Genomic DNA, 26085 nt, shown 5'->3' with positions numbered 1-26085 from the left:
GTTGAGGTGAAACTCTTTTGAAATTCCCAAACTGGTCCTCTTTGCATGTACAGTTAGAGAAAGCTGCCTTGATAAAATCCTTTTTTTTTTCTTCCAGAACACTGACCCCGAGAGAACAAAAATATTCTTAGGATAAAACTTGAGGTTAACTCTTATCCTGTCCTTGAAGTACAAACACAGCCCGCTTTGCCTGGGACTTCAGCCTTGGGTTAATTAGTGCAACTTTTATCCAAGAAAAAGAAAAAAAAAAGAGGGAAGGAAAAGAAGCCTTTTGAAATTAAATGTTGAAATTTCACTATTCTGACTGATATTCCTAAATGGATAAGTTTAATTGCAATGCCTGGTTCATGGATTATAAAAACACGAAACAGAGAGATCTCTGTCTGTCTGGATGTATGTATGTCTCAGTGTGTATCTTTGTCCTTGGATGATATTGCTGAGGTACATTTGTAAATGAGGTCTATTTAATTGGCGTAAAGAAAAGTGATCACAAATGAAACAAGTCTAAATTTACCTACTTTTGTCTACTTGCAAGAGGGAAACTAAAGATGTTTGCGTTTATTAGACACATGTCTTGTGCCACTTTGAGAAAAGCAATTGTGCTTTGGGAAAATGCACGTTTTTAAAGGTTATAGAATTTGTCCTGAAGTTTGCTAATCAGAGAATGCCAACATGCCAGACCGTTCCCAATCGGTTTCTTCTTGGTTCTCACTATAGATTAAGGGGTTTGTATATGTGTGTATCAGTTTCTTTATCCATTCTTCCATCAGAGGACACTTAGGTTGTTTCCACATGTTGGCGATTGAATACAGAAAAGAACAGGGAGCGCAGATGTCTCTTAGAGGCAGCAGTTTTGTATCCTTTGGCTTTATACCCAGAGGTGGACTTGCTGGGTCACATGGCAGTTCTCTTTTTCACTCACTGAGGAATCCGCATCCTCTTTCCCTAGTAGCTGCCCGAATTTACATTCCCTGAATGTCTTCATGATACCTGGTAAACAAGCACTGTATTAGTTTCCTGAGGCTGCTGTAACAAGGTACCACCAACTGGGTGGCTCAGCACAGCTGATTTTCTTCTTTCACATCCTGGAAGCTCAAAGTCCCAGATCCAGGTGCTGGCAGGGTTGGCTCCTCTGCGGTTGGCAGGGAGAGTCTGTTCTATGCCTCGGCCCCAGCCTGTGGCAGTCTCAGGCCGCGCTTGGCTTGGAGACGGCTGCCTTCTCTCGGTGTCTTCGTAGCGACTTCCATGTGTGTCTTTCTCTGTGTCCACAGGCCTGCTTTTTGGAAGGACCTCAGACATACAGGACTAGGGCCCACCCTAGTACCCTAGTACCCTCGCATCTTATTTCCAAACGAAGTCACATTCACAGGTGCTGGCAGGTAGGACTTCAACCTCTTTCAGGAATCGGGATTCCCCCAGTCACAGGCGTCCGCCTGTTTTCTGTAGGACAACCATTCATTCGAAAACAGATGCTGCTTTCCCTGATTAATCCCACCGGCCGCCCAGCATCATGTGATGTTCTTCCAACATCCTTCTTAGATTCCCTAAGTACTGAGATGGCCATTCTGCATTCCTGGAGTCCTAGTGAGCTCACCACGTTCCTCCACGTGCTTTCTGGAACCAACCGCCAAAGAAATAGCTTCTAGAGGTAGCTGGAAAGGAACACAGGGACAGGCGTCAATTGCATGCCTTGGGAGGGACTGGAGATAAAATACATAAAGGAATAGAAAGCCCCAGAGACTGGGTCTGAGGCTGAGTCGGCAGAGACGGCGGCCAGAGCAGCGCCTCTCTGCCTGCCTGCCCCCATCCCACCCCCGGCCACTAGGTCAAGGCCAGGGGTGCAGGAGCAAGTGGGGCATGTCCCTCTGGCCCCAGGTACGTGAAGAGTGAGGGTTAGGAGCTGCGGTGGGGATTAGAGGGTAGAGAGTCAGTTCAACGTGCAGAGACTGTAATGGAGACAAATGCATAATGATGTGTGCCCACCCAGCCACTGGTCTGGCCACACTTGCCACCTATTTTATCAAAACCAACCATGCAGTTTCTTCTCTGATGGAAATGAATGTACAAGGGTGAGTCAAAACTTATCCGCTCTCCGGTTATGTTAAAACTTCTGTCGGCTGCACTGTCTTATCAGTGCTTTCCGGTCAAGGCTACTGTCTCCCGAGTCACTGCTGTGCAGGTGTGAACGTGTTACATCAGTTCATATGTAACTGTGGTGCGAGCAACAGTGGATGCCCCATTTGTGACTTGCACGAGAGAAGAGCAGCGTGCAGTGATTGGTTTTATGTGGTCTGAGGGTGTACCTGGTGCCATTATTTATCGAAGACTTTGTGCGCAGTATGGAGAAAGTGTTCTGTCGTGAAGAAGTATGAATGGATACAGAAGTTCAAGGCAGGACCCACAAGTGTTAGCCATCAAGAAGGAGCTGGACACCCATCCACATCCACAGCTGACGTCAACATTGAGCGTACACATGAAATGATTCTGTTGAACAGACAAGTGACAGTCTTCTGGGATTCTCAAGGGCCAGTATTGGAATGTTATCAGGAAAAACGTTCAACAGTCAACAGTGCACATTACAGTGAGATGCTTAGGAAAGAGCTGAAGCCTAAACTTCGGATTAAACGCAGAGGGCTGCTATCCAAGGGCGCTGTGATCTTGTGTGACAATGCATGTCCGCATTCTACCCCCCACCTCCCCCGTCGACACTCTGAAAAGACTTCGTTTTGAGGTGTTAAAGCATCCTCCCTATAGACCTGATCTTGCTCCATCAGAATTTCACCTGTTTGGTCCCCTGAAAGCAGCCCTACGAGGACGAAGTTTCACTTCTAAAGAAGAAGTGAAGACACTGCACTCGCAGGCAGCAGCTCAGCCTAAAACATGTTTTAATGAGGGAATATGAAAGCTTGTTGACACATGGACAACGTGTATTAGAAAGCAAGGAGGTTATGTTGAAAAATGATGTATCTGTCTTTTTCTAAAAGTTAATGTAATGCCAGAGTGAGGATAATTTTTGACTCACCCTCATATCATGGAAGAGGCAGTATTCACTTAAAACAATAATAACACTTTACACGGTATTACTCCACTGTTCTTTTTTTTCTTTTTTCAACGTTTTATTATTTTTTTATTTTTTACAATAAACTGCATATATTTAGAGTGTACAATTTGGTATCCCAATCTCCCAATTCATTCCCCCCCCAAACCTCCCCGCTTTCCCCACTTGGTGTCCATATGTTTGTTCTCTACATCTGTGTCTCTATTTCTGCCTTGCAAACCAGTTGATTTGTACCATTTTTCTATAGTCCACATATATGTGTTAATATACAGTATTTGTTTTTCTCTTTCTGACTCACTTCACTCTGTATGACAGTCTCTAGGTCCAACCATGTCTCTAAAAATGTCCCAGTTTCATTGCTTTTTACATCTGAGTAATATTCCATTATACCACATCTTCTTTATCCATTCACCTGTTGATGGACATTTAGGTTGCTTCCATGTCCTGGCTATTGTAAATAGTGCTGCAATGAACACTGGAGTGCATGTGTCTTTTTGAATGATGGTGTTCTCTGGGTATATGCCCAGTAGTGGGACTGCTGGGTCATATGGTAGTTCTATTTTTAGTTTTGCAAGGAACCTCCATACTGTTCTCCATAGTGGCTGTATCAATTTACATTCCCACCAGCAATGCAAGAGCATTCCTTTTTCTCCACACGCTCTCCAGCATTTACTGTTTGTAGATTTTCTGATGATGCCCATTCTAACTGGTGTGAGTTGATACCTCCTTGTAGTTTTGATTTGCCTTTCTCTAATAATTAGTGATGTTCAGCAGCTTTTCATGTGCCTCTCGGCCATCCGTATGTCGTCTTTGGAGAAATGCCTATTTAGGTCTTCTGCCCTTTTTTGATGGGGTTGCTTGTTTTTTTGATATTGAGCTGGATGAACTGTTTATATATTTTGGAGATTAGTCCTTTGTCTGTTGACTCGTTTGCAAATATTTTCTCCCATTCTGAGGGTTGTCTTTTCGTCTTGCTTATAGTTTCCTTTGCTGTGCAGAAGCTTTGAAGTTTCATTAGGTCCCACTAATTTATTTTTGTTTTTATTTCCATTATTCTAGGGGGTCGATCAAAAAAGATCTTGCTGTTATTTACGTCGAAGAGTGTTCTTCCTATGTTTTCCTCTAGGAGTTTTATAGTGTCTGGCCTTACATTTAGGTCTTTTATCCATTTTGAGTTTATTTTTGTGTATGGTGTTAGGAAGTGTTCTCATTTCATTCTTTGACATGTAGCTGTCTAGTTTTCCCAGCACCACTTATTGAAGAGGCTGCCTTTTCTCCATTGTATATCCTTGCCTCCTTTGTCATAGATGAGTTGACCATAGTTTATCTCTGGGCTTTCTATCCTGTTGCATTGATCTATATTTCTGTTTCTGTGCCAGTACCATACTGTCTTGATCACTGTAGCCTTGTAGTATAGCCTGAAGTCAGGAAGCCTGATTCCACCAGCTCCGTCTTTCCTTCTCAAGATTGCTTTGGCTATTCGGGGTCTTTTGCGTTTCCATACAAATCATAAAATTTCTTGTTCTAGTTCTGTGAAAAATGCCATTGGTAATTTGATGGGGATTGCACTGAATCTGTAAATTGCTTTCAGTAACATAGTCATTTTCACAATGTTGATTCTTCCAATCCAAGAAAATGGTATGTCCCTCCATCTGTTTGTGTCATCTTTGATTTCTTTCATGAGCGTCTTATAGTTTTCTGAGTATAGGTCTTTTACCTCCTTGGTTAGGTTTAATCCTAGGTATTTTATTCTGATTTTTGCAGTGGTGAAAGGAATTGTTTCCTTAATTTCTCTTTCTGATCTTTCATTGTTGGTGTATAGAAATGCAAGAGATTTCTGTGTGTTAATTTTGTATCCTGCAACTTTACCAAATTCATTGATTAGCTCGAGTAGTTTTCTGGTGGCATCTTTAGGATTTTCTATGTATAGTATCATGTTATCTGCAAACAGTGACAGTTTTACTTCTTCTTTTCCAATTTGGATTCCTTTTCTTTCTTTTTCTTCTCTGATTGCTGTGGCAAGGACTTCCCAAACTATGTTGAATAGTAGTGGCGAGAGTGGACATCCTTGTCTTGTTCCTGATCTTAGAGGGAATGCTTCCAGTTTTTCACCATTGAGAATGATGTTTGCTGTGGGTTTGTCATATATGGCCTTTATTATGTTGAGGTAGGTTCCCTCTATGCCCACCTTCTGGAGAGTTTTTATCATAAACGGTTGTTGAATTTTGTCAAAAGCTTTTTCTGCATCTATTGAGATGATCATGTGGTTTTTATCCTTCAGTTTGTTAATATGGTGTATCACATTGAGTGATTTGTGTATATTGAAGAATCCTTGCATTCCAGGGATACACCCCACTTGATCATGGTGTATGATCCTTTTAATGTGCTGTTGGATTCTGTTGGCTAGTATTTTGTTGAGGATTTTTGCATCTAAATTCATCAGTGATATTGGTCTGTAGTTTTCTTTATTTGTAGCATCTTTGTCTGGTTTTGGTATCAGGGTGATGGTGGCTTCATAAAATGAGTTTGGAAGTGTTCCTTCCTCTGCAATCTTTTGGAAGAGTTTGAGAAGGATGGGTGTTAGCTCTTCTCTAAATGTTTGATAAAATTCACCTGTGAATCTATCTTGGTCCTGGACTTTTGTTTGTTGGGAGATTTTTAATCACAGTTTCAATTTCATTACTTGTGATTGGTCTGTTCATATTTTCTGTGTCTTCCTGATTCAGTCTTGGAAGGTTATACCTTTCTAAGAATCTGTCCATTTCATCCAGGTTGTCCATTTTATTGGCATATAGCTGCTTGTAGTAATCTCTTATGGTGCTTTTTATTTCTGTGGTGTCTGTTGTAACTTCTCCTGTTTCATTTCTAATTTTATTGATTTGAGTCCTCTCCCTCTTTTTCTTGATGAGTCTTGCTAGAGGTTTATCAATTTTATTTATCTTCTCAAAGAACAAGCTTTTAGTTTTATTGATTTTTGCTATTGTTTTCTTTGTCTCTATTTCATTTATTTCTGCTCTGAACTTTATGATTCCTCTCCATCTACTCACTTTGGGTTTTGTTTGCTCTTCTTTCTCTAGTTTCTTTAGGTGTAAGGTTAGATTGGTTATTTGGGATTTTTCTTGTTTCTTGAGGTAGGATTGTATTGCTATAAACTTCCCTCTTAGAACTGCCTTTGCTGCATCCCATAGGTTTTGGACCGTTGTGTTTTCATTGTCATTTGTCTCTAGGTATTTTTTGATTTCCTCTTTGATTTCTTCAGTGATCTGTTGGTTATTTAGTAGTGTATTGTTTAGTCTCCATGTGATTGTGTTTTTTACAGTTTTTTTCCTGTAATTGATTTCTAATCTCATAGTGTTGTGGTCAGAAAAGATGCTTGATACAATTTCAATTTTCTTGAATTTACCAAGGCTTGATTTATGACCCAAAATGTGATCTATCCTGGAGAATGTTCCATGTGCACTTGAGGAGAATGTGTAATCTGCTGGTTTTGGATGTAATCAAGCTGATTGATTGTGTCATTTAAAGCTTGTGTTTCCTTATTAATTTTCTGTCTGGATGATCTGTCCATTGGTGTAAGTGGGGTGTTAAAGTCGATTGTGTTACTGTCGATTTCCTCTTTCATAGTTGTTAGCATTTGCCTTGTGTATTGAGGTGCTCCTATTTTGGGTGCATATATATTTATAATTGTAATCTCCTCTTCTTGGATGGATCCCTCAGTCTTTATGTAGTGTCCTTTCTTGTCTCTTGTAACATTTTTTATTTTAAAGTCTATTTTATCTGATATGAGTATTGCTACTCCAGCTTTCTTTTGATTTCCATTTGCATGGAATATCTTTTTCCATCCCCTCACTTTCCGTCTGTATGTGTCCCTAGGTCTGAAGTGAGTCTCTTGGAGACAGCATATATATGGGTCTTGATTTTGTATCCATTCAGCCAGTCTGTCTTTTGGTTGGGGCATTTAGTCCATTTACATTCAAGGTAATTATTGATATGTATGTTCTTATTACCATTTTCTTAATTGTTTTGTTTATGTTTTTGTAGGTCCTTTTCTTCTGTTATGTTTCCCACTTAGAGAAGTTCCTTGAGCATTTGTTGTAGGGCTGGTTTGGTGGTGCTGAATTCTCTTAGCTGTTGCTTGTCTGTAAAGCTTTTGATTTCTCCATTGAATCTGAATGAGATCCTTGCTGGGTAGAGTATTCTTGGTTGTAGGTTCTTCTGTTTCATCACTTGAAGTATATCATGCCACTCCCTTCTGGCTTGCAGAGTTTCTGCTGAGAAATCAGCTGTTAACCTTATGGGAATTCCCTTGTATGTTATTTGTCATTTTTCCCTTGTTGCTTTTAATAACTTTTCTCTGTCTTTAATTTTTGTCAGTTTGACTACTATGTCTTGGTGTGCTTTTCCTTGGGTATATCCTGCCTGGGACTCTCTGCACTTCCTGGACTTGGGTAGCTACTTCCTTTCCCATGTTAGGGAAATTTTCAACTATAATCTCTTCCAGTATTTTCTCAGGTCCTTTGTCTCTCTCTTCTCCTTCTGCAACCCCTATAATGCGAATGTTGGTGTGTTTAACATTGTCCCAGAGGTCTCTTAGGCTGTCTTCAGTTCTTTTCATTCTTTTTTCTTTATTCTTTTCCACATCAGTGATTATCACCATTCTGTCTTCCAGGTCACTTATTCGTCCTTCTGCCTCAGTTAATCTGCTGTTGGTTCCTTCTAGTGTATTTTTCATTTCAGTTATTGTGTTGCCTATCTCTGTTTGTTTGTTCTTTAATTCTTCTAGGTCTTTGGTAAACTTTTCTTGCAACTTTTCGATCTTTGCATCCAGTCTTTTTTCAAAGTCCTGGATCATCCTCAGCATCATTATTCTGAATTCTTTTTCCAGAAGAGTGCCTATCTCTTCTTCATTTAGTTGTTTTTCTGCTGTTTTATCTTGTCCCTTCATCTGGTACAAAGTCTTTTGCCTCTTCATTTTCTGTATCTTTCTGTGGCTGTGATTTTCAGTTCCACAAGATGAAGTACTGCTGATACTGCTTGATTCTGCTGTCTGCCCTCTTGTGGAGGAAGCTGTCTAGGAGGCTCATGGGTGCTTCCTGATGGGAGGGACTGATGATGGGTTGGGCTGGGTGGGTGAAGCTCAGTAAAACTTTAATTCGATTTGGTGGGTGGAGCTCAGTGATACTTTAATCTGCTTGTCTGCCAAAGGGTGGAGCTGTGTTCCCACCCTGGTGGTCGTTTGGCCTGAGGCGACCCAGCACTGGAGCTTACAGGCTCTTTGGTGGAGCTAATGGTGGACTCTGGAAGGGCTCACGCCAATGAGCACTTCCCAGAACCCCCGCTGCCAGTCCCCCTGTCTCCTTAGTGAGCCACATCTGCCCCCTACCTCTGCAAGCAACCCTCCAACACCAGCAGGTAGGTCTGGTTCAGTCTCCTGTGTGATCACTGCTCCTTCCCCCTGGGTCCTGGTGAGCACACTTTTTTGTGTGCCCTCCAAGAGTGGAGTCTCCGTTCCCCCCAGTCCTGTGGAGGTCCTGCAATCAAATCCCACTGGCTTTCAAAGTCTGATTCTCTGGGGATTCCTCCTCCTGTTGGTGGACCCCCAGGTTAGGAAGCCTGACGTGGGGCTCAGAACCTTCAGGGCTTCTGCAGTATAACTGTTCTCCAGCTTGTGAGTCACCCACTCAGCATTTATGGGATTTGATTTTAACGTGATTGCGCCCCTCCTACCGTCTCATTGAGGCTTCTCCTTTGTCTCTGGATGTGGGGTGGTTTTTTTTGGTGAGTTCCAGTGTCCTTCTGTCTATGGTTGTTCAGCAGTTAGTTGTAATTCCAGTGCTCTTGCAAGAGGGAGTGAGCGCACGTCCTCCTACTCCACCATCTTGATTCTTCTCTCTACTCTACAGTTCTTAATGCATGCAAAATAGAGGGTGTCTGGAGCCCTCTGTAAAGCTGGCTGTGGGCCCACAGAAGTCCAGACACCCAATGTACAGCTGGATCCCTACCTCACTCTGTATACAGAGGGGAAGTCCATAGAAATCAAATATGCAACTGAGAAACATAAAGTTGTAAAGCTAAATGGGAAGACGGGGGCTTCTCTGGTGGCAAAGTGGTTAAGAATCTGCCTGCCTGTGCAGGGCACTCGGGTTCGGGCCCTGGTCAGGGAAGATCCCACATGCTGTGGAGCAACTAAGCCCGTGTGCCACCACTACCGAGCCTGCGCTCTAGAGCCAGTGAGCCACAACTACTCAGCCCACGTGCTGCAAGTACTGAAGCCTGTGTGTTAGAGCCCATGCTCCACAACAGAGAAGCCACAGAATTGAGAAGCCTGCGCACCACAAGGAAGAGTAGCTCCCACTCTCTGCAACTAGGGAAAGCCTGCACACAGTCACGAAGACCCAAGACAATAAATAAAAATAAAATAAATAAATAAATTTTAAAAATAAATAAATAAATGGGAAGACACAGAACAATATTATGTACCTGTGACTTTGATATGGGATGGACTTCTTGAACAAGACGTAAACCTACAACTCCGAAGGTTGAAAAGCTGATGGACCCGATTCCATGGAGATCAAGATTTCTTTTCACAAAAGGATACGACCGACAAAGTCACACAGACCACAGAATAGAAGAGATCCTGTACAATATGTACAGTGATTGCTTTTAGAACATATCACCCCAGACTGAGTGGCTTAAAATTTCACCAATTAATGCACAAGGAGAGGAGAGAGTCACACAGAGAGTCACGGAGAACAGGAGGTCACGGGATGACAGAGGCAGAGACTGGAGCAATGTGTCCATAAGCCAAGGGTTGTGGGCATCACCGGAAGCTGGCACAGGGCAGTAAGGAGCCTCTTGGAGCCTCAGAGGGAGCAGGTCTGTGCCACCCTGATCTTGGACTTCTGGCCTCCAGACTATGAGACATTACATTTCTGTGGTTTTATGCCGCCCACTTTATAGCAATGTTTGATGGTGGCCAAGGCAACGGGCACCCTGCCTTTGCCACCTGTCCCTGGCACAGAGGGATGGCTCCTGGAGGACTGGTTGCGGGACAGTCCACGTGCCCCATTGCGGGAGGACGTCTGGTGCACATGTGGCCTCCGGGTCCAGCTCTGTGCTGACCAGTGGTGGGTAGGGCCAGGACAGGTGACCTCTTCATACTTTGGGTCCTTACCTGAAATCGGGGTGTGGTTCCCCCAGGGGTTTCCCTGACAACTAAACACAGGGATGGAAGCCTCACCAGGACAGACGTTGTTGATGTTGTTACTATTACTCTTCAGACTCAGAAACATCCTCCTACCTGCTGCAGATCCACTGGGAGCTCAGGTTCAGACGGGGCAGAGGGCATGGGCTGTGGGGTCCGGCCTCTTTCACCTGCCGCAGCCTGTGGGCCATTGACACCCGCCAGGCTCTCCAGGGTCCTGGTGGCGGTTGGGGCCTCAGACATGACGTCCAAGCTGTCTTTGGATGGGCTGAAATTTTCCATCATGTGGACTGCAGACTGTGCACCTCTGTCCTGGTTTGCGGGCAAGCTGCACACCGAGTGCTCAGGCAACTAAAGAAGCAAGCAAATATTTTGAGATGGGCGATCAAGCACGTGCCCCCCTCCCCCGCCCCCAGGAGGACCAGGGCCTGCGGAGGCTCAGGCAGGGCAGGTGTGGCGAGAACACAGTGGAGTCAGTGGGGCTGACTCTGGTCCCAGCTCCGCCCTGACCTGTGGCCGGGCTGCCTGCAGCCAAGACCCTGGAGGCCTCGGGAGCCTCAGGTTCCCGTCGCGAATGGCATCCTCCAGGGTCTGAGGCTCCCGCTGGGCACAGAACAATCAGGGTGATGCCCAGGCCTCAGGAGGCTCCTTGGCGGGTGGGCTCGGCCCGGGAGAGGAAGCTGGGCCGGCCTCATGAGCTGGAGCTGTGGCTGTAGAAGCCCCGCCCGGGCCCAGGACTGCACTAACCATGCTCTGTCTGTGGTCGCCGACTCCTGTGAAGACAGACGGCAGATCCGTGGTTAATGGGTGGCAGGAGCTTCCACTCTGGGACCCAAAGCCTCGGGAAGCCATCACACCCCCTCCCCAGCCCAGGGATTGGTGGGGGAGGCGCAGGAATGAGCCTGGCCTGCCTCCCTTCCCGCAGCCTTCTGGGCCCACCATCTCTGGGACCTTCCCAGAGGCAGCAGCCTCCACCTGGCACCTGAGACATGCTCGTCCCCACGGAGCCAGCTCCGCACGGAGCCAGCTCCGCACGCAGCCTGGCCCAGCCAGGTGTGCCCCGAGGTGGACCTGGGCCTCGTCAGCTGCTGCCTGGGGGACCCGTGTGGCTGCGGCCTCTCCCTCAGCCTCGGAGGCCAGGCTCAGCTGCTGACAGCCCTGTGCTGACTTCCAGGCAGGGGCTCGGTCGGGGTGCAGCAAGCATCAGGTCATGGGGACCAGGTGCCCACGAGAAAGGGTGGGGCCGGTGGAACTCAGCCTCCCCCAGGTCGTCACTGTCCCCTCCAGAGGCTCTGACGTGGATGCTTTTTGATACCGTTAGACAGGCCAGGGTGCGCAGACATGCATCCAGTTGGTTTCTTCGAAAGCCAGAAAAAGAGGGTCACTACGACTGAGACAAAGAGAAAGCTTCCGATCAAAGACCACCAGTGTCTCCTCTCTAAAAGGGGGGAAAGCAGGACAGTTTCGGTCAGGTCAGCAGCCTCAGGATAAAAGACCAATACACCCAGCAATTGCACCTCCGGGCGCACACCCTAAAGAAACAGACCTCGATGCGGAGAGGTCCCTGCATCCCAGGTGCTCCCAGCCTTGCTCTCCCACGGAAGCGCTTACTGAAAAGATGGCCCTGCCTTCAGTGGTCTTTTCTGGAGGGTTTATTTCCCTCTTTATTTTAAACTGAGAAGTCCACTAGCAGAGGAATGAGTAATGAAATGTGGTACCTTCCTATTGTAGCCACATGTTACCACCTGAACATTATGGAGCCACGAAAAGGAACGGAGCCCCGTCCAGGCGACGAGAAGGATGGACCCTGAGGACGTGATGCTGCGCGAGAGAGTCCAGACACAGAAGGCACGCGTAACACACATGCACGCATGTGAAATGTCCAGAATAGGCCACCCTACAGACGGCAAGCAGGCTAGTGTTGGCAAGGGCTGAGCAAAGAGAAGACAGCCGGTCCTTTCGAGGTTTGGAACTTGATAGAGATGGTACTAAACGCCACTAAACTGTTCACTTTAAAATGCTTGGGACGTCCCTGGTGGCGCAGTGGTTAAGAATCCGCCTGCCAATGCAGGGAGGCGGGTTCCATCCCTGGTCCGGGAAGATCCCACATGCCGCGGAGCAACTAAGCCCATGAGCCACAACTACTGAGCCTGCCCGCCTAAAGCCTGTGCTCCGCAACAAGAGAAGCCACCACAATGAGAAGCCCGCGCACCACAACAAAGAGTAGTCCCTGCTCACCGCAACTGGAAAAAGCCTGTGCACAGCAACGAAGACCCAATGTAGGCAATAAATAAATAAATTTATTAAAATATTTCATGTTATGTGAATTCTGTCTCAGTGAAAAAGACACGGGTTAGATAAAAAACCCTCTTACCTAGACCAGGAAAGCTGCACACCGTGTCCTCAGTAGTGTTGCATCTTTGGACAACGACGTGCCCTTTGGGACACCTGGGTGGAGAGAGATGCCCTCAGGGTTCCTCCTACCACGTCTGCCCAGGCCCACCCCTGGTGCGCCTCACCACCAACAGAAGGGGGGCTCTGGGGCCTCTCCCTGTGCCCAGGCAGGGCCTGGCACCCAGCACCCGCTTTTGGGGAGCACTGCAGGGGCCCTGGGTACGCAGAGGGTGGAACCAACATCTCAGACAGCACAGCGCCGTTCTCACTGAGAGGACACTTTGCGTCCTTTCCTCCTCTATGGACGGGGAGGCCTTGCTGTCAGCATGTGGACTGAGGGAGAAAGCAGTGTATCCAGCTGTTAACAAAGGCTCAGGAACTGAGAGGCGCCTTCCTAATGGCTGCAAGTTACAGGCTTATCATTCATTCTTATGAACTGTAGGGATTTTTCAGGAACAGGTGGGTTTGCTGAGATCGAGGATGAGTTATTTACTTGCCAACGTGCCTCACAGCTCTGTGCACCGTACTGAGTGGTGACAGCCGTGGGTTTCTCTAGAAGTCACGTCCTGGGCCCATGCATTCTACCATCACCCAGGCTCCCCACCCTCTTCTGGGAATAATGAGGTTTATTCTTTGACCCTAAACTGCAGAATCACAGAGCGGAAAACACTGGCGAAATCTCCAGGCGAGGATGCCCTTTAAGGAGCCGAAATGCCTTCCAGGCTGTCACTTCTGCTTCCTGTGACTGAACCCAGCCTTGCCAATGGCAGGCACGTGAGTCCTGCATCCCGGGTCAGGCACTGGCAGCTCACCAGCACCTCGCAGGCCAGAGCCCCCTGGAGCGACTCCCCAGGACTCGGAGGGGGAGATACTGCCCCTCCAAGGATGGTGCACACAGCCCACCAGCCAAACGTGACGTTGGAGAAAGGCCTTCCTCACAGGCAACCATCCCACCTGTCCCTACATCCTTTCCTCGGCTGTGACGGGAGGATGCGCTCCAGCCACTCAGTGGAGCAGAGCAGGCGGGGCAGGTGGGGGCAGAACCCAGGAGGGCGGGTGCCGGCCTTCAGCGCGGTGAGTGCAGCTGATGACCCAGGGATCATGACGGGTGACAGACAGAGGGTGATGGAGAGAGAGCTCAGAGAAAGTGAGTGCGAAACGGCAAGGGAGGCATTAAACTGGGGAAAGGCAATCACAGAACTCTAGGAAGAAGGAAAGAATCACGTAAAACAGAACTTGCCCCAACAGGCAATACATTGGAAATGGGGACGATTCCACAGACCAGGGGGAGACAAGAGAAGAGGAGAGAGAAGCCCCCGGCTGGAGTCTGCACGGTTGGCGGGCGGGGGTTGGGCCGCACTCACCCAGTGGAAGCTGACGCATCGTACATGGGACGTCCTACTAAAGCGGAACCCACGCGAGCCCGGACCAGGCCCCCCTCACCCCGCCCAGGGCACCCACGCAGAGTCACCCACCTGCTACACCGGCTGCAGATTTCAGAGGATCCCGGGTGGAGGTAGAAATGGCCCGGTCGGCACTGGCACACCCGGTCTCGGGTCAGCGTGCACCCCGCCACCTCCTCCTCGTCTGCAGGCAGGGAAGGCTGGGTCACGGAAGGGCAGGCTCTGGGGACCCACATCACCCTTAGAAGGGACACCCCGAGAAGGTCCCGGTGCGGCTGAGCCCTGAACCCGGCCGTGGGCGTGCTTCCCACGTCTACACCCACCTCCCCCGGGGCAGATGCCCAGAACTGTGGCGCTGCTGAGCAGGTTTGCCAGACAGAGCAAAGCCCCCCGCAGGCCTGCACCCACGGTGGTCCCGACGTGCAGGCCCACCACCAGGGCACCAGGGCCGACCTGCCACCGCCCCCTCCAGGGGCCCAGGAATGTTGAACGCACATTGTCATTTGCTCCCTTAAGCTCCTGGGGACTCGAACCCTTCCTCTCGCACTTAAAGAGGCCCCTGGGAAGGGTCCCTGGCAGGAGCCCTCTGCGTGGGGTGTTCCCTTGTTTAAACAGACTTGCCAGGCTTCTCCACTCGATCAGGACTGCAGCCCTTTGTGGTGGAGAAAACAACTTACAAATGCTTTTCCTACCGGGCTGTTCATTTTTTAACCGTGTTTACGGAAACTGGTACCAACAAGCGCACTGGGGTTCTAGTGCAGCCCTGAGCCTAGGGAATTGTCTCATTGCGTGCCACAGAAACATCCAGCCTCAGTTAAACCCTTGGGAGTAAGTCCTGGGGGGCCCCATGGAGGCAGAGTTTTCTGCCTTGTTCTCTGCAGATGAACAAGGGCAAAGAAACATGGGGTCCCAGTAACTTTGAAAACAGACCGACTGTTAGAGAATTACTCTTCGTTTTCCTGGATGTGATCACAGCGTGTGGTTCTGGAAGGGAAAGCCTTCCCTGTCAGGAAATGCCTGCTGCAGGGTTTGGGGTTATACGATTACATCTGCAGCTTATTTGGAAATGGTGCACACACACCTGCCTCCTGTTCTGTTCTTTCAACTTTTCTATGCGTTTGAAAATTTTCATCATAAAAACTTGCTTCTTCCCTGAGGGGTCACTTTTATCTTATTACTTTGTGTGTATTTTGAAAGTTTTCTAGATTAAATTTATTGAATCTGCAGTCTGAAAAAAAAATGATTAAAATTGAAAAAGAATTGCTGAGAATTTCAGATCTGAGTAGGACTACGGTTTTTGCCATGTCTCCCCCTCATTCTCACCATACATGAGGAATAGTCTTTTATGCCAATAAAAATCCTCCAGCCAATTCCTTCTGGTGAGCACTTAACACCGGGTTTTGTGACCATATCTTCCCTTCCTTACCCAGATGATGGGGCAATAGGCATTGGGTTTTCCCAAATGTTCGTGGTTAAACAGTGACCATTCTGTGGCTGAGTATTGAGGCTGAACTGTAATGACTTTTCAGGGCACATTCTTGGCCTGGCCACAGCTGGGTCAAATGGCTGCAGACTCACCCTTGGTGCAGGTGGAGCACTTGAAGCAGGCTTCCAGTCCGTTGGGAAACTTCATGAATGTCCCACTGACGCACATCACACACCGTCCCCGGGTGTGGGAGCTCCTGCAGTGCTCACTGACGTGCTGGCCTGCGCAGGAGGTCAGGGGCTGTGTCAGGTCCCACAGCAGGGTCCGGCCAGGGGCCCAGCTCTGCTGCCCCCCACCCAGGCCCTGGGGCTTTCCTCTCCAATGAGGACAGGGAAATATCAAGACTTGGGTCTTGGCATTTCCGATCCAAATAATCTGAATTGTATCAGCTTCTTGGAAACGATGGAGCCAAGTGCCAGGCTGCCTGGGTGGCCTCCAAGGGACTTGAAGTCTGACACATGTTCCCTTCAGTCTCCTGCAAACACTTCCCTTGGGCAACCTGAGTCTCCTTTGTCAAGCTGGCTAAGGACAGGCCAGTCCTGCCTTCGAGAAGGTTTTCCGCGGGACCATTTCCTACCTCATCACTCTCTGCCAGTCTCCCCTGCTGCAGCGTTGGAGGAATTTAGGTGGCCCTGGGGATTTCCTTTCACGGTGACTTGTGTTTGTGCTGTTGTACAGCCGGGAAAAACCAGCACAGGGACATGCAACCCCATGGAGAGCTGTGCTCGGGACGAGGCTGCAGGAGGTCGTGCGGTGGTTTATCCATCTCTGCAGGTGGTGGGAGTTACAGGTGCAGGAAGCACCTGAGCCCACCTACCAGACCTTCCATAGCAGAACCTTCCCCTCACCCTCTCAAGCCCGGCCCTCGGGAACTGGCTGAATGGGGGTGTGACACCCAAATCCTGGGGACCCACTCGTGGTGCAGTACTGTTTCCAGTGGCCTCAAAGGTCCCTTCCCGAAGCTGACAGTTGTGTGACACGCAAAGTCCATGGGAGAATAGAGACCTGGGGGGGAATGGTCCCAAGGTCTGGCTATCAGCTGTCAGAAACAGGACTCTGGGAGCGAGAAGGGGGAACTGGAAGTGGAATTGTGATGAGGCGGACGCGCCTCTTCCGTGGGTCCCAAGCGGATGGAGGGGACACCTCTTCTGATGCTCAGCTTATGTCTCTTGTCTCTTTACGCTTGTGGCGCTGAGCTGTTTACAGCGGCCACAGACATCTTTTTTTTTTTTTTGGCGCACGGGCTTAGTTGCTCCGCGGCATGTGGGATCTTCCTGGAGCAGGGATTGAACTCATGTCCTCTACATTGGCAGGCGGATTCCCAACCACTGCGCCACCTAGGAAGCCCACATCTTCTTTTTGAAACATACTGGTTTAAAGTTTAAATGGAATTCAAGCTGAAGAACAACCTTGCGATCATTCCCTGAAAGCCAGAACCCGGGGGCTATGGTGGGCCAGCTTTCAGGGGCAGGGAGCAGTGTCCGTGTGCGTGATGGATCCCCAAAGGATGTGCCGTGTCCAGGGCCTGTGTTCACAGCCTGAGGGTCCATCAGGGCTGGCACGCCTGCTTCTCTTTACAGCCGAGGACAGGATGTTGATGGTGGAGTGGGGCGTGGGACACGCCCAAGTCACCCGGCCAGTGAGTGGCCATGATGGGGCTGGCTGGGGTCTGAGGCTGTCCTCTTGTGACAGGAGAGGGCGGCAGCCGGGAGGACTGGACTCAGAGCCAAGCCAGGCCCAGGCTCTTCCATGTCCCTCAGGACACTGGCTCCTTGAAGCTCGGGAGCCTCAGTCTTGGGCCTCCCGCTGCGTCCAGTGCTGCGCCCATAATAGTTTCACCCTCTTCCCTGGGAAGCGGAAACTATCATACGACCTCTTCAGAGGAGGGAGCGGGCACCCGTGGCTCTCCCAGGGTGACCCAGCAGGGCCAGAGTAGGAGCGGGAGGCCTGGCTCCAGGCCTCATGTCCTCAACTGCAGGGTGGGCCCACGAAGGGAAGGGTTACCTCGGCGAGCTGGCCGTGCATACACCCTGCCGGGCCGTAAGGTCTTCAGCACGAGCCCCTGAGGGGCTCCTGGGAAGTGACCCCTGATCCCACGGGCTAAGAGTGCCTTTATCTACCGGGGGCCTTGCTCCACGGCCGAGAGTCCAGGCTGACACCATGGTGTAAGGTGAATGCCTGTGCCCAGGGCCACCCTGTACCAGCCTGACCTAGAGGCTTCCAGGTCAGCCACGTGGGCAGTTTGGCCACGTGGGCGAGCAGCCGTGCCTGTGTGACCCCTGCAAGAGAAACCCTACACACCAGGCTCGGGTGAGCCGTACTGCACGCGTGTCACACACGGTTGTGGGAGCATCCAGGGCTGGCCGTCCACGTGCTCCCCGGGGAGAGGACGGCAGGAAGCTGGGGCCCAGTCTCCTGGACCCTGCCCCACCAGCCTCTACCCTGACCGTGGCATCTGTGGCCAAAATCAACCGTAAGGGTGGACAAAACAGCTTTTCCAGATCCTGGGAACTCTTGTAAGCAACCACCCGGCTGGGGGACGCCCTACCCGGGGACGCGCGCCCTCTGCTGGCAGCGTGCCAGGATGGGGCCGCATTGCTCAGCGCAGGGCGGGTGGGAGGACCCCAGTCTGGGCGGGGCCGCAGGGGGCCCTGGCCACTCAGTACAGACAGACACACAGCCCCGCTCTGCAGGCCAGGGTAGGGCTTGGGGATGGGGGATGGGAGCCACCCGCCCGGGCGCTGGGTCTGAGCCAAGACTCACCGGCGGGGCAGCCCTTGCAGCAGCGGCCGGAGGACCAGTATTCGTCGGGGCCGCAGGACTCAGAGCTTGGCGTCACCCAGCTCTGCCTGAGAAGCAAGCTGATCGCAGTGGTCATCTTCAGGTGGAAAAGGACAAGAAACTTTTACTAAGAGCCCATGCCTACTGTCCGTTCTGATGAGGTGGGTCGTTTTCTCAGCTACGTCAGTCATAGTGCAATTAATCTTTTTTAGAAAAATATTTATTTATTTATTTAGGCTGTCACAGGTCTTCGTTGGGGCATGTGGAATCTTTAGCTGCAGCATTCGGACTCAATTGCGGGACATGAACTCCTAATTGCGGCATGCATGTGGGAAGTACTTCTCCGCCCAGGGATCAAACCCCGGCGCCCTGCATGGGAGCGTGGAGTCTTACTCACTGCACCACCAGGGAGGTCCCCTAGCTCAATTCATCTTGAAGTCAACCCCAAGAGCCACGTGCTATTAAAAGCCCAATTAGGTGAGAGGTCGGATGACATGCCCAAGGTCCAAGCTGGGTGCTGCTGGGCCTGGACACCGGGCCTGGACACCGGGCCAGACACTCTCACTCCGGAGCTGGGCTCCTCATCAAACATGGCCCGCCTGCAAAGGAGACAACCCCACCCTGTAGGCCCCGAACTCCCCCCTTCCCCCCCGGTGTTTGTCCCCCAGGAAATGAGACAGGACTCATTCCAAACCCAGGGGCTGAACGTGTCACAATGTTACAGGTGTTACAGTAACAAGACGTTTGTAACAGTAACATCAACACTGGCAAAGAAGCATCTGGGCTGTGGAAACACAGGACTTGGCACAGCAGCCACCCCATCAGGCCAGGATGTGCAAAATGGCAGGGTTCTCCTGAGGGAGCAGGGGCTGGCCCGGACAGGCCAGAAATAGACTGAACTGTCCTGAGCTGGTCAGAGGGGCCCCTTCCCCCTGCAGAGAACAGCACCCCGGGGTATGTGTGGGGCTCCTGACGGATGGAGTCAAGGGCAGCAACAGCAAATTGGGCTGCAGCCTCTGAGCATCCAGAGGGTGTATGTTTGGGGTTGTGATAATATTGGGGGGGAGCGGGGAGAAGGTGATGGGGGGAGGGTGAACCCCCAAAGCTGCTGGTCTCCTGAGGTTATCGCACAGCACGGCATGTAAAATAAGTGCCTGGCATTTAATGAGTATTACTCCATGGGGTAATAGGGCCAAGTGATGCCATCTGGAATACTAATGAAGCTGGTTCAGTGATGCACGGTTCCTATCACAGTCTTGACCTACACCTAGTTTCCTGACCAGGTGCAAACCCCTGGCCTCAGCAGTGGAAGTGAGGAGTGCTAACTACTGGACCGCCAGGGAATTCCCCAGACGTGTGTACTGTCAGAATCAGTATGATGTGACCACTGTGAAACTCTGAAAGCGACTTCAAGGCTTGCAGCTTCCAGGGGAAGGCTCCACAGGTAAATCTCAGTGAATCTGGGTCAGTTTCAGCTCTTCACACAGTAGCTGCTACCCAACACCTGCCTTCTCATTGGCCCTGAGCAGGCAGCCCTGCACCAGTTCCCAGAGCAGCTTGTGGGAGCCAGGGTGGGCAGTAAGGACCTGGCCACCCAAGGATCTGGGATCTGTGTTCTGACTGCAGGGGTGCACACACAGAGGCGTGCATATGATGCTGTAACCCCCATGTGCTGAAGTGGCTGCCGAGGGAATTAAAGAGCCAGAGCCTGTTTTCCTCCCCCTCCCTGCTTCATTTTTTTCTTCCTTTTGGGAACCAGACACCAAGGGCTATGGACATGACACCAAAGGCACAGGCAAGAAAAGAGAAAAACTAAACAAACAGGACTTCACCAACATCTAGTCACCAGGTTACACACTCCTCTCATCCCCTGTCCATAGATACCTTAGGTGAATTTCTAAACAATGAGCTTGGACCTCATCACATGTAAGGGATGCTTGTCTTTAGGACAGAGATTCTTTGACAGCAGACTGTGTATTGTGTCTCTTTGACTTTACACACAGGGAGGGTGAAAGGTTCTCACAACCCATGAAGTAGATCCGTTGGTAGAAAGGCATACCCAGGAGAAGGAACACTCTGAAGAGCCCTCGAACAGGTGATGAGGCTGAAATGGTAACGAAAACGTTACCCACAAAGAAAAGCCAAGGCCCAGGTGACTTTGCTGCTGAAATCCACCAAAAATAAATAAATGAAGACATTAATAAATAAATCAATACTTAGTTCTTCAGAAACTCCTCCAAAACCAGAAGAGATGGGAACACGTCCCAACTTATTCCACGAAGCCAGAATTAGTCTGATACCCAAACCAGGCAAAGACATCATGAAAGACTGCAAATCACTATGTCTTATGAGTATGGACACAAAATTCCTCAAAAATGCTAGCAAACCATACCTAGCAATATGTCAAAAGAATGATACTCCATGACCAAGTGGGATTTAGCCCGAGAGTGCAAGGTTGGTTTAACATCCAAAAATCCGTTCATGGAAGGCACCATGGCAACGCCAGGTGGGTGGGTCCTCAAAACGATAAACATAGAATTAGCACATTCCCAGCAATTCCACTCCAAGGTATGAACCCCAAAGAACTGAAAACAAGGGCTCGAGCAAATGTTCCCCCACAGCATTCACACACGGATGTTCAAAGCAGCACTACAGAAATAGCCAAACGGTGGAAGTACCACATATGTCAGTCACTTGATGAGTGGATAAACCAGCAGTGGTACACCCATACAATGGAATAGTGCTCAGCCACAAAAAGAATGAAGCACTGATGCTTGCTACGTTGTCAGTGAACCGCAACAAAAGCTAAGTGCAAGCAGCCAGACACAAACAGTCACATACTGCAGATTCCAGGTACGTGAAGCATCTACGCGAGGCACACCCACAGAAGTAGGAACCCGAGTGCGGCTTACCAGGCACTGCAGCAGGAGGGGAATGGGGAGCGGCCGGGTGCTCAATGGGCACAGAGTTTGATTTTGGAGTGATGAAAATCTTGGGACAAGATGGTGGTGCTCGAGCAACACTGTTAATGTAATAAATGCCACTGAATTATTCACTTCAAAATGGCTAATTTTATGTCACATAAACCTCATATCAAGAAAGTTTTTATTTTTTTAATTAAAAAAATGGATTCATTTATTGGGCTGCGCTGGGTCTCAGTTGCAGCACGCGGAATCTTCGTTGCCACGTGCGAGATTTTTTTTTTAAGTTGTGGCATGTGGGATCTAGTGCCCTGAGCAGGGCTGGAACCCGGGCCCCCTGCATTGGGAGCGCACAGTCTTAACCACTGGACCATCGGGGGAGTCCCAAGACACAATTTTTTTAATGGATCAAAGGCTTACATATAAGAGCTAAAATTATAAAATCTTTTGAAGAACACATAGAAGGGACTTCTCTGGTGGTTAAGACTCCCTAATTCAACTGGAGGGTGCCTAGGTTCAGGGAATTAAATCCCTCATGCTTTGAGGGGCCAGCCAAAAACAAAAAAAGAAAAAAAAAGACAAAAACATAGATGTAAATCTTCGACTTGGTGATGGATTCTTAGATATGATACCAAAAGCACAGGCCACAAAAATAAATAAATAAATAAACTAGGTTCATAAAGATGGAACCTTCATCCTGTGCTTCAAAGGAAAAGTGAAAAGATACCCCACAGAACGGGAGAATATATTTGCAAATCATATCTCCGGTAAGCAACTCGTATCTAGAACATATAATGAATGCCTACAAGTCAATAATAAAAAGACAACCTGTGCTAAGGGGGTGTTCAGCAACAGCTGTGTGGATTTGGGATGTTGGAGGTATTTGATGTTGTAGGAAGTCTGGCTCAAAAATGGTTTCTCACTGTCCAGAAATAATCCCCCCCATATATATATATAGACAATTGACTGTGACAAAGGCCCAAGGCATCACAGTGGAGAAAGCACAGCCTTTTCAATAAACGTGCCGGAACAAATGGATACCCACAAGCGAAAAAATGAACGTTTCACCATATAAAAAAATTAACTCACAGGGCTTCCTCGTTGGCACAGTGGTTGGGAATCCACCTGCCAATGCAAGGGGCACGGGTTTGATCCCTAGCTGGGGAAGACCCCACATGTTGAGGAGCAACTAAGACCATGTGCCACAATTACTGAGCCCAAGTGCCACAACTACTGACGCCCATGCGCCTAGAGCCCGTACTCCACAACAAGAGAAGCCACCGCACTGAGAAGCCCACGCACCACAATGAAGAGCAGCCCCCGCTCACCACAACTAGAGAAAGCCCTTATGCAGCAAAACGAAGACCCAACACAGCCAATTAACTAATTAAAAATAAACAAAAACAAAGAATTTTCATATTTAAAAAAACAGTTCTTTTAATTGTTGTTTATAAAAACAATATCTTTGGCAGCACATATCCTAAAATTGGGATGAAACAGAGAAAATTAGCATGGCTGATGCACAAGGACAACATGCAAATTCTGTGAAGTGTTCCACATTTAAAAAAAAACCACTATGATAACATCTCACACCCATTAGGATGACCACTATCAGAAAAACAGAAAATAACAAGTGTTGACAAGGCTATGGGGAATTTAGTGCACAGTTGGGAATATAAAATGGTACAGCCATACTGTGGAAAACAAAAAATTTAAAATAGAACTACCTCAAAAAATTAAAAATAGGACTACCATATGATCCAGCAATTCCACTTCTGGGTATATACCCAAAAGAAGTGAAAGCAGGGTCACAAAGAGATATTTGAACACCCATGTTTCTAGCAACATTACTCACAACAAGTAAAATGTGGAAGCAACCCAAGCGTTCATCAACAGATGAATGGATAAGCAAAATATGGTCTATACTTACAATGTAATATTATTCAGCCTTTAAAAGGAAGGAAATTCTGACATAAGCTACAACGTGGATGAACCTTGAGGACATTATGCTAAGTGAAATCAACCAGTCACAAAAAAGACAAATACTGTACGATTCTACATATATGTGCTACTTAGAGTAGCCAAAATCACAGAGATGGAAAATAGAATGATGGTTGCCAGGGGCTGGAGGGAATGGGTGAAGAGGGAATTATTGTTTAATGGGTACAGAGTTTCAGTTCTGTAAAAGGAAGACTTCTGAAGATGGATGGTGATGGTTGCACAACATGAATGTACTTAATACCACTGAACTGTACATGTAAAAACAGTTAAGATGGAATTTTTATGTGTTTTTTACCTACGTTTTAAAAAAACTGGAAAAATTACGTATTGGGAAATGTTTGGTTTCTTAAGAACTTTTATTCAGATATAATTGACATACAATAAACTGCATATATTTAAAGTGTAAAAAAAAAAAAAAAAATTAACTCACAGGGCTTCCTTGGTGGCACAGTGGTTGGGAATCCGCCTGCCAATACAAGGGGCACGGGTTCGATCCCTGCTCCAGGAAGATCCCACATGCTGCGGAGCAACTAAGCCCGTGTGCCACAACTATTGAGCCTGCGCTTTAGAGCCCGTGACCCAACACAGCCAATAAATAAATTAATTAATTAAAAAAATTAACTCAGAATGGATCATAGGCCAAAATGTAGAACCTAACACGATAAAAACTCCTAGAAGAAAACCGAGGAGAAAACCTTTGTGCCCTTGGATACAACACCATCCTTAGATAGGAGGCCAAAAGCTCAGTCCACAGAAGACAAAATCATAAACTGGACTTCATCAAAACAGAAGGTTTTCTACAAACAATACTGTGAGCAGAATGAAAACACAAGCCAGAAACTGGGACAAAACCTTTGAAAGACATACATCTGACCAAAGAGTTACATTCAAAGTACATAAAGAATTCTTAAATTCAACCACGATTAAAGCAACAACTTAAGTTAAAAAATGAACGTACACGTCCACACACAAATGTATGAGTGGCAAATAAGCACGGGAAAAGACCCCAAACATCAATACTCAACAAGGGACACTCTAAAGGAAGCCACAAGGAGACACCACGGCACACACACAAGGATGACTAAACTTAAGTCCCAACATACAAAGTGTTGAGGACGTGGAGGGGCTGGACAATTGCTGGGGGGGACCCACACGGCAGGACTACTTTGAACACCAGTTTACTGTTTCTTAAAAAGTTGGACCTAGGGCTTCCTAGGTGGCGCAGTGGTTGAGAATCCGCCTGCCAATGCAGGGAACACGGGTTCCATCCCTGCTCCAGGAAGATCCCACATGCCGCAGAGCAACTAAGCCTGTGTGCCACAACTATTGAGCCTGTGCGCCACAATTATTGAGCCCATGTGCTGCAACTACTGAAGCCCACGCGCCTAGAGCCCGAGCTGCCCAACAAGAGCAGCCACGGCACTGAGGAGCCTGCGCACCACAACGAAGAGTAGCCCCCTCTTACAACTAAAAAGAAAGGCCGCGCACAGCAACGAAGACCCAACACAGCCAATAAAATAAATAAATAAATTAATTAATTAATTAAAAAAAAAGTTGAACCTACACCCACCACCGGACCCAGCCAGTGCACTCCATCCCCGACATGTACCTGAGAGGAAAGGAAATCCCTGTCCCGACAAAGACTCACACAGACATGTTCACGCAGCTACCCTGGTAAGAGCCCCAAACTGGAATCACCCCACTGCCCACCCACAGAGAAACGGACGCACAAAGGTGGAACCTGATGCCGTGGGAGACGGTCACAGGGGAAGAGCACACCTGCCACCGGCTGAACGTGCCTCCTCCCTCATTTCTTAGCTCCTGCTTTCTGTGCCTTCAGCCCCAACCCCCAAGAGCTAAAGAGACGCGGTGCCGGCGTTCCCTCCGGGGCTGTTTCCGGCGGAGGAGCGGGGCGGGCCGGGCGGTCACGCGAGCCCCCGACAGCGACAGGAGCAGCAGGTGCGGCCGCGCTCACCTCCCGCTGCGCCCGGTTCCTAACGGCGGCCCGGGGGGCGGGGACCCCGAAGAAAGCGGGTGGCCTCCCTGGCGGGGATCACGTCCCAGCGGGGAGGAAGACCCGCTCTGCCCAGCGTCCCCGCGCCATCCCCGGGGCGGCTCCCTCCCAGCCTTCGGGGCAGGTCCCGGGCAGAGGCGGCCCCGGGGACCCAGCCCGCCCGCGCGCCCGCCCCGCCCCTCAGCGCCGGGCTCCCCCGCCCCTCCCCCGCCCGCCGGGCCCGCGCCTCCCTCCGCTCCGGTTCCCCGCATCCCCCCTCCGCCCGCGCCGCCCGGCCACCCACCCCCTGCTCCGCCGGGCGCGCACCAGCACCCCGGCTCCCCGCGCGCCCCACGTCTGCAGCCGCCGGCTCCCCGCGCTGCACTGCTGGCCGCGGGGGCGCAGCGGGCTCGGCGCCGCCTGGGGCTCCGCTGGAGACGTTCCCCGCGACCATCCGCTCGGGCTGGGAATCCGGTCGCGCGGTGTTGCCGGCTCCCTTCCCACTGGCAGGACGCAGGCTCCATCCGAGCGCGTTCGCGACGCTGCCGCCTCCGCCGTCATGCCCGCTCCCGACGCGCGCCCCGGGCACGGCCCCCTCCCCGATCTCCGGATCCCCCCTCCCCCGAGCCCCGCCGCCGCCCCACCTGTGCCGCCAGCAGCAGCAGCAGCAGCACCGCCAGCACCGCCAGCACCAGGTTCCGCGGGGACATCGCCAGGGCGCGCTTCTCTGCGCCTGGCCGCAGTTATAGCAGGAGGGAGGGGCGCGGTGGCTGACCCTACCTAGAGCATGTGACCAGGGCCACGCAATCCGGGGGCAGACCTCCGCCCGCCCCGCCCACGAGAA

The 26085-nt window shown here is 49.6% G+C and overlaps 1 protein-coding gene, 1 long non-coding RNA gene and 1 other non-coding gene across 4 annotated transcripts in view; 2 read left to right on the top strand and 1 right to left on the bottom strand.

Moving 5' to 3' along the window:
* Positions 1-3165, top strand: part of LOC130847938 (uncharacterized) — a 6311-nt gene extending 3146 nt beyond the window's left edge. The window contains exon 3 of the long non-coding RNA XR_009052507.1: positions 98-3165. This is a non-coding gene — a long non-coding RNA (uncharacterized LOC130847938). The remainder of the gene's footprint in view (positions 1-97) is intronic.
* Positions 1-26085, bottom strand: part of LOC130847937 (tumor necrosis factor receptor superfamily member 1B-like) — a 27545-nt gene extending 1460 nt beyond the window's left edge. Inside the window, exons 1-9 of one of the 2 annotated variants that reach the window (XM_057725685.1) lie at positions 25886-26085; positions 18309-18423; positions 15638-15766; positions 14132-14243; positions 12637-12710; positions 11578-11700; positions 11010-11035; positions 10359-10613; positions 1595-1652 (exon numbers count right to left, since the gene is read on the bottom strand). In XM_057725685.1, coding sequence (XP_057581668.1) covers positions 1595-1652; positions 10359-10613; positions 11010-11035; positions 11578-11700; positions 12637-12710; positions 14132-14243; positions 15638-15766; positions 18309-18423; positions 25886-25951 — 958 coding nt within the window. In that variant the 5' untranslated portion in view covers positions 25952-26085. Of the gene's footprint in view, positions 1-1594; positions 1653-10358; positions 10614-11009; positions 11036-11577; positions 11701-12636; positions 12711-14131; positions 14712-15637; positions 15767-18308; positions 18424-25885 lie in introns of those variants that run through there. The other variant, XM_057725684.1, reaches the window with a different exon arrangement.
* On the top strand, positions 22707-22811 carry LOC130850582 (U6 spliceosomal RNA). The gene has a single exon (XR_009052950.1). It is a non-coding gene; the product is annotated as a U6 spliceosomal RNA (small nuclear RNA).

Source organism: Hippopotamus amphibius, chromosome 3, assembly GCF_030028045.1.
Source record: "Hippopotamus amphibius kiboko isolate mHipAmp2 chromosome 3, mHipAmp2.hap2, whole genome shotgun sequence".
Classification (NCBI taxonomy): domain Eukaryota; kingdom Metazoa; phylum Chordata; class Mammalia; order Artiodactyla; family Hippopotamidae; genus Hippopotamus; species Hippopotamus amphibius.
Note: the sequence above shows the minus strand (reverse complement) of the source record. Positions and strands in the feature narration are given on the sequence as shown.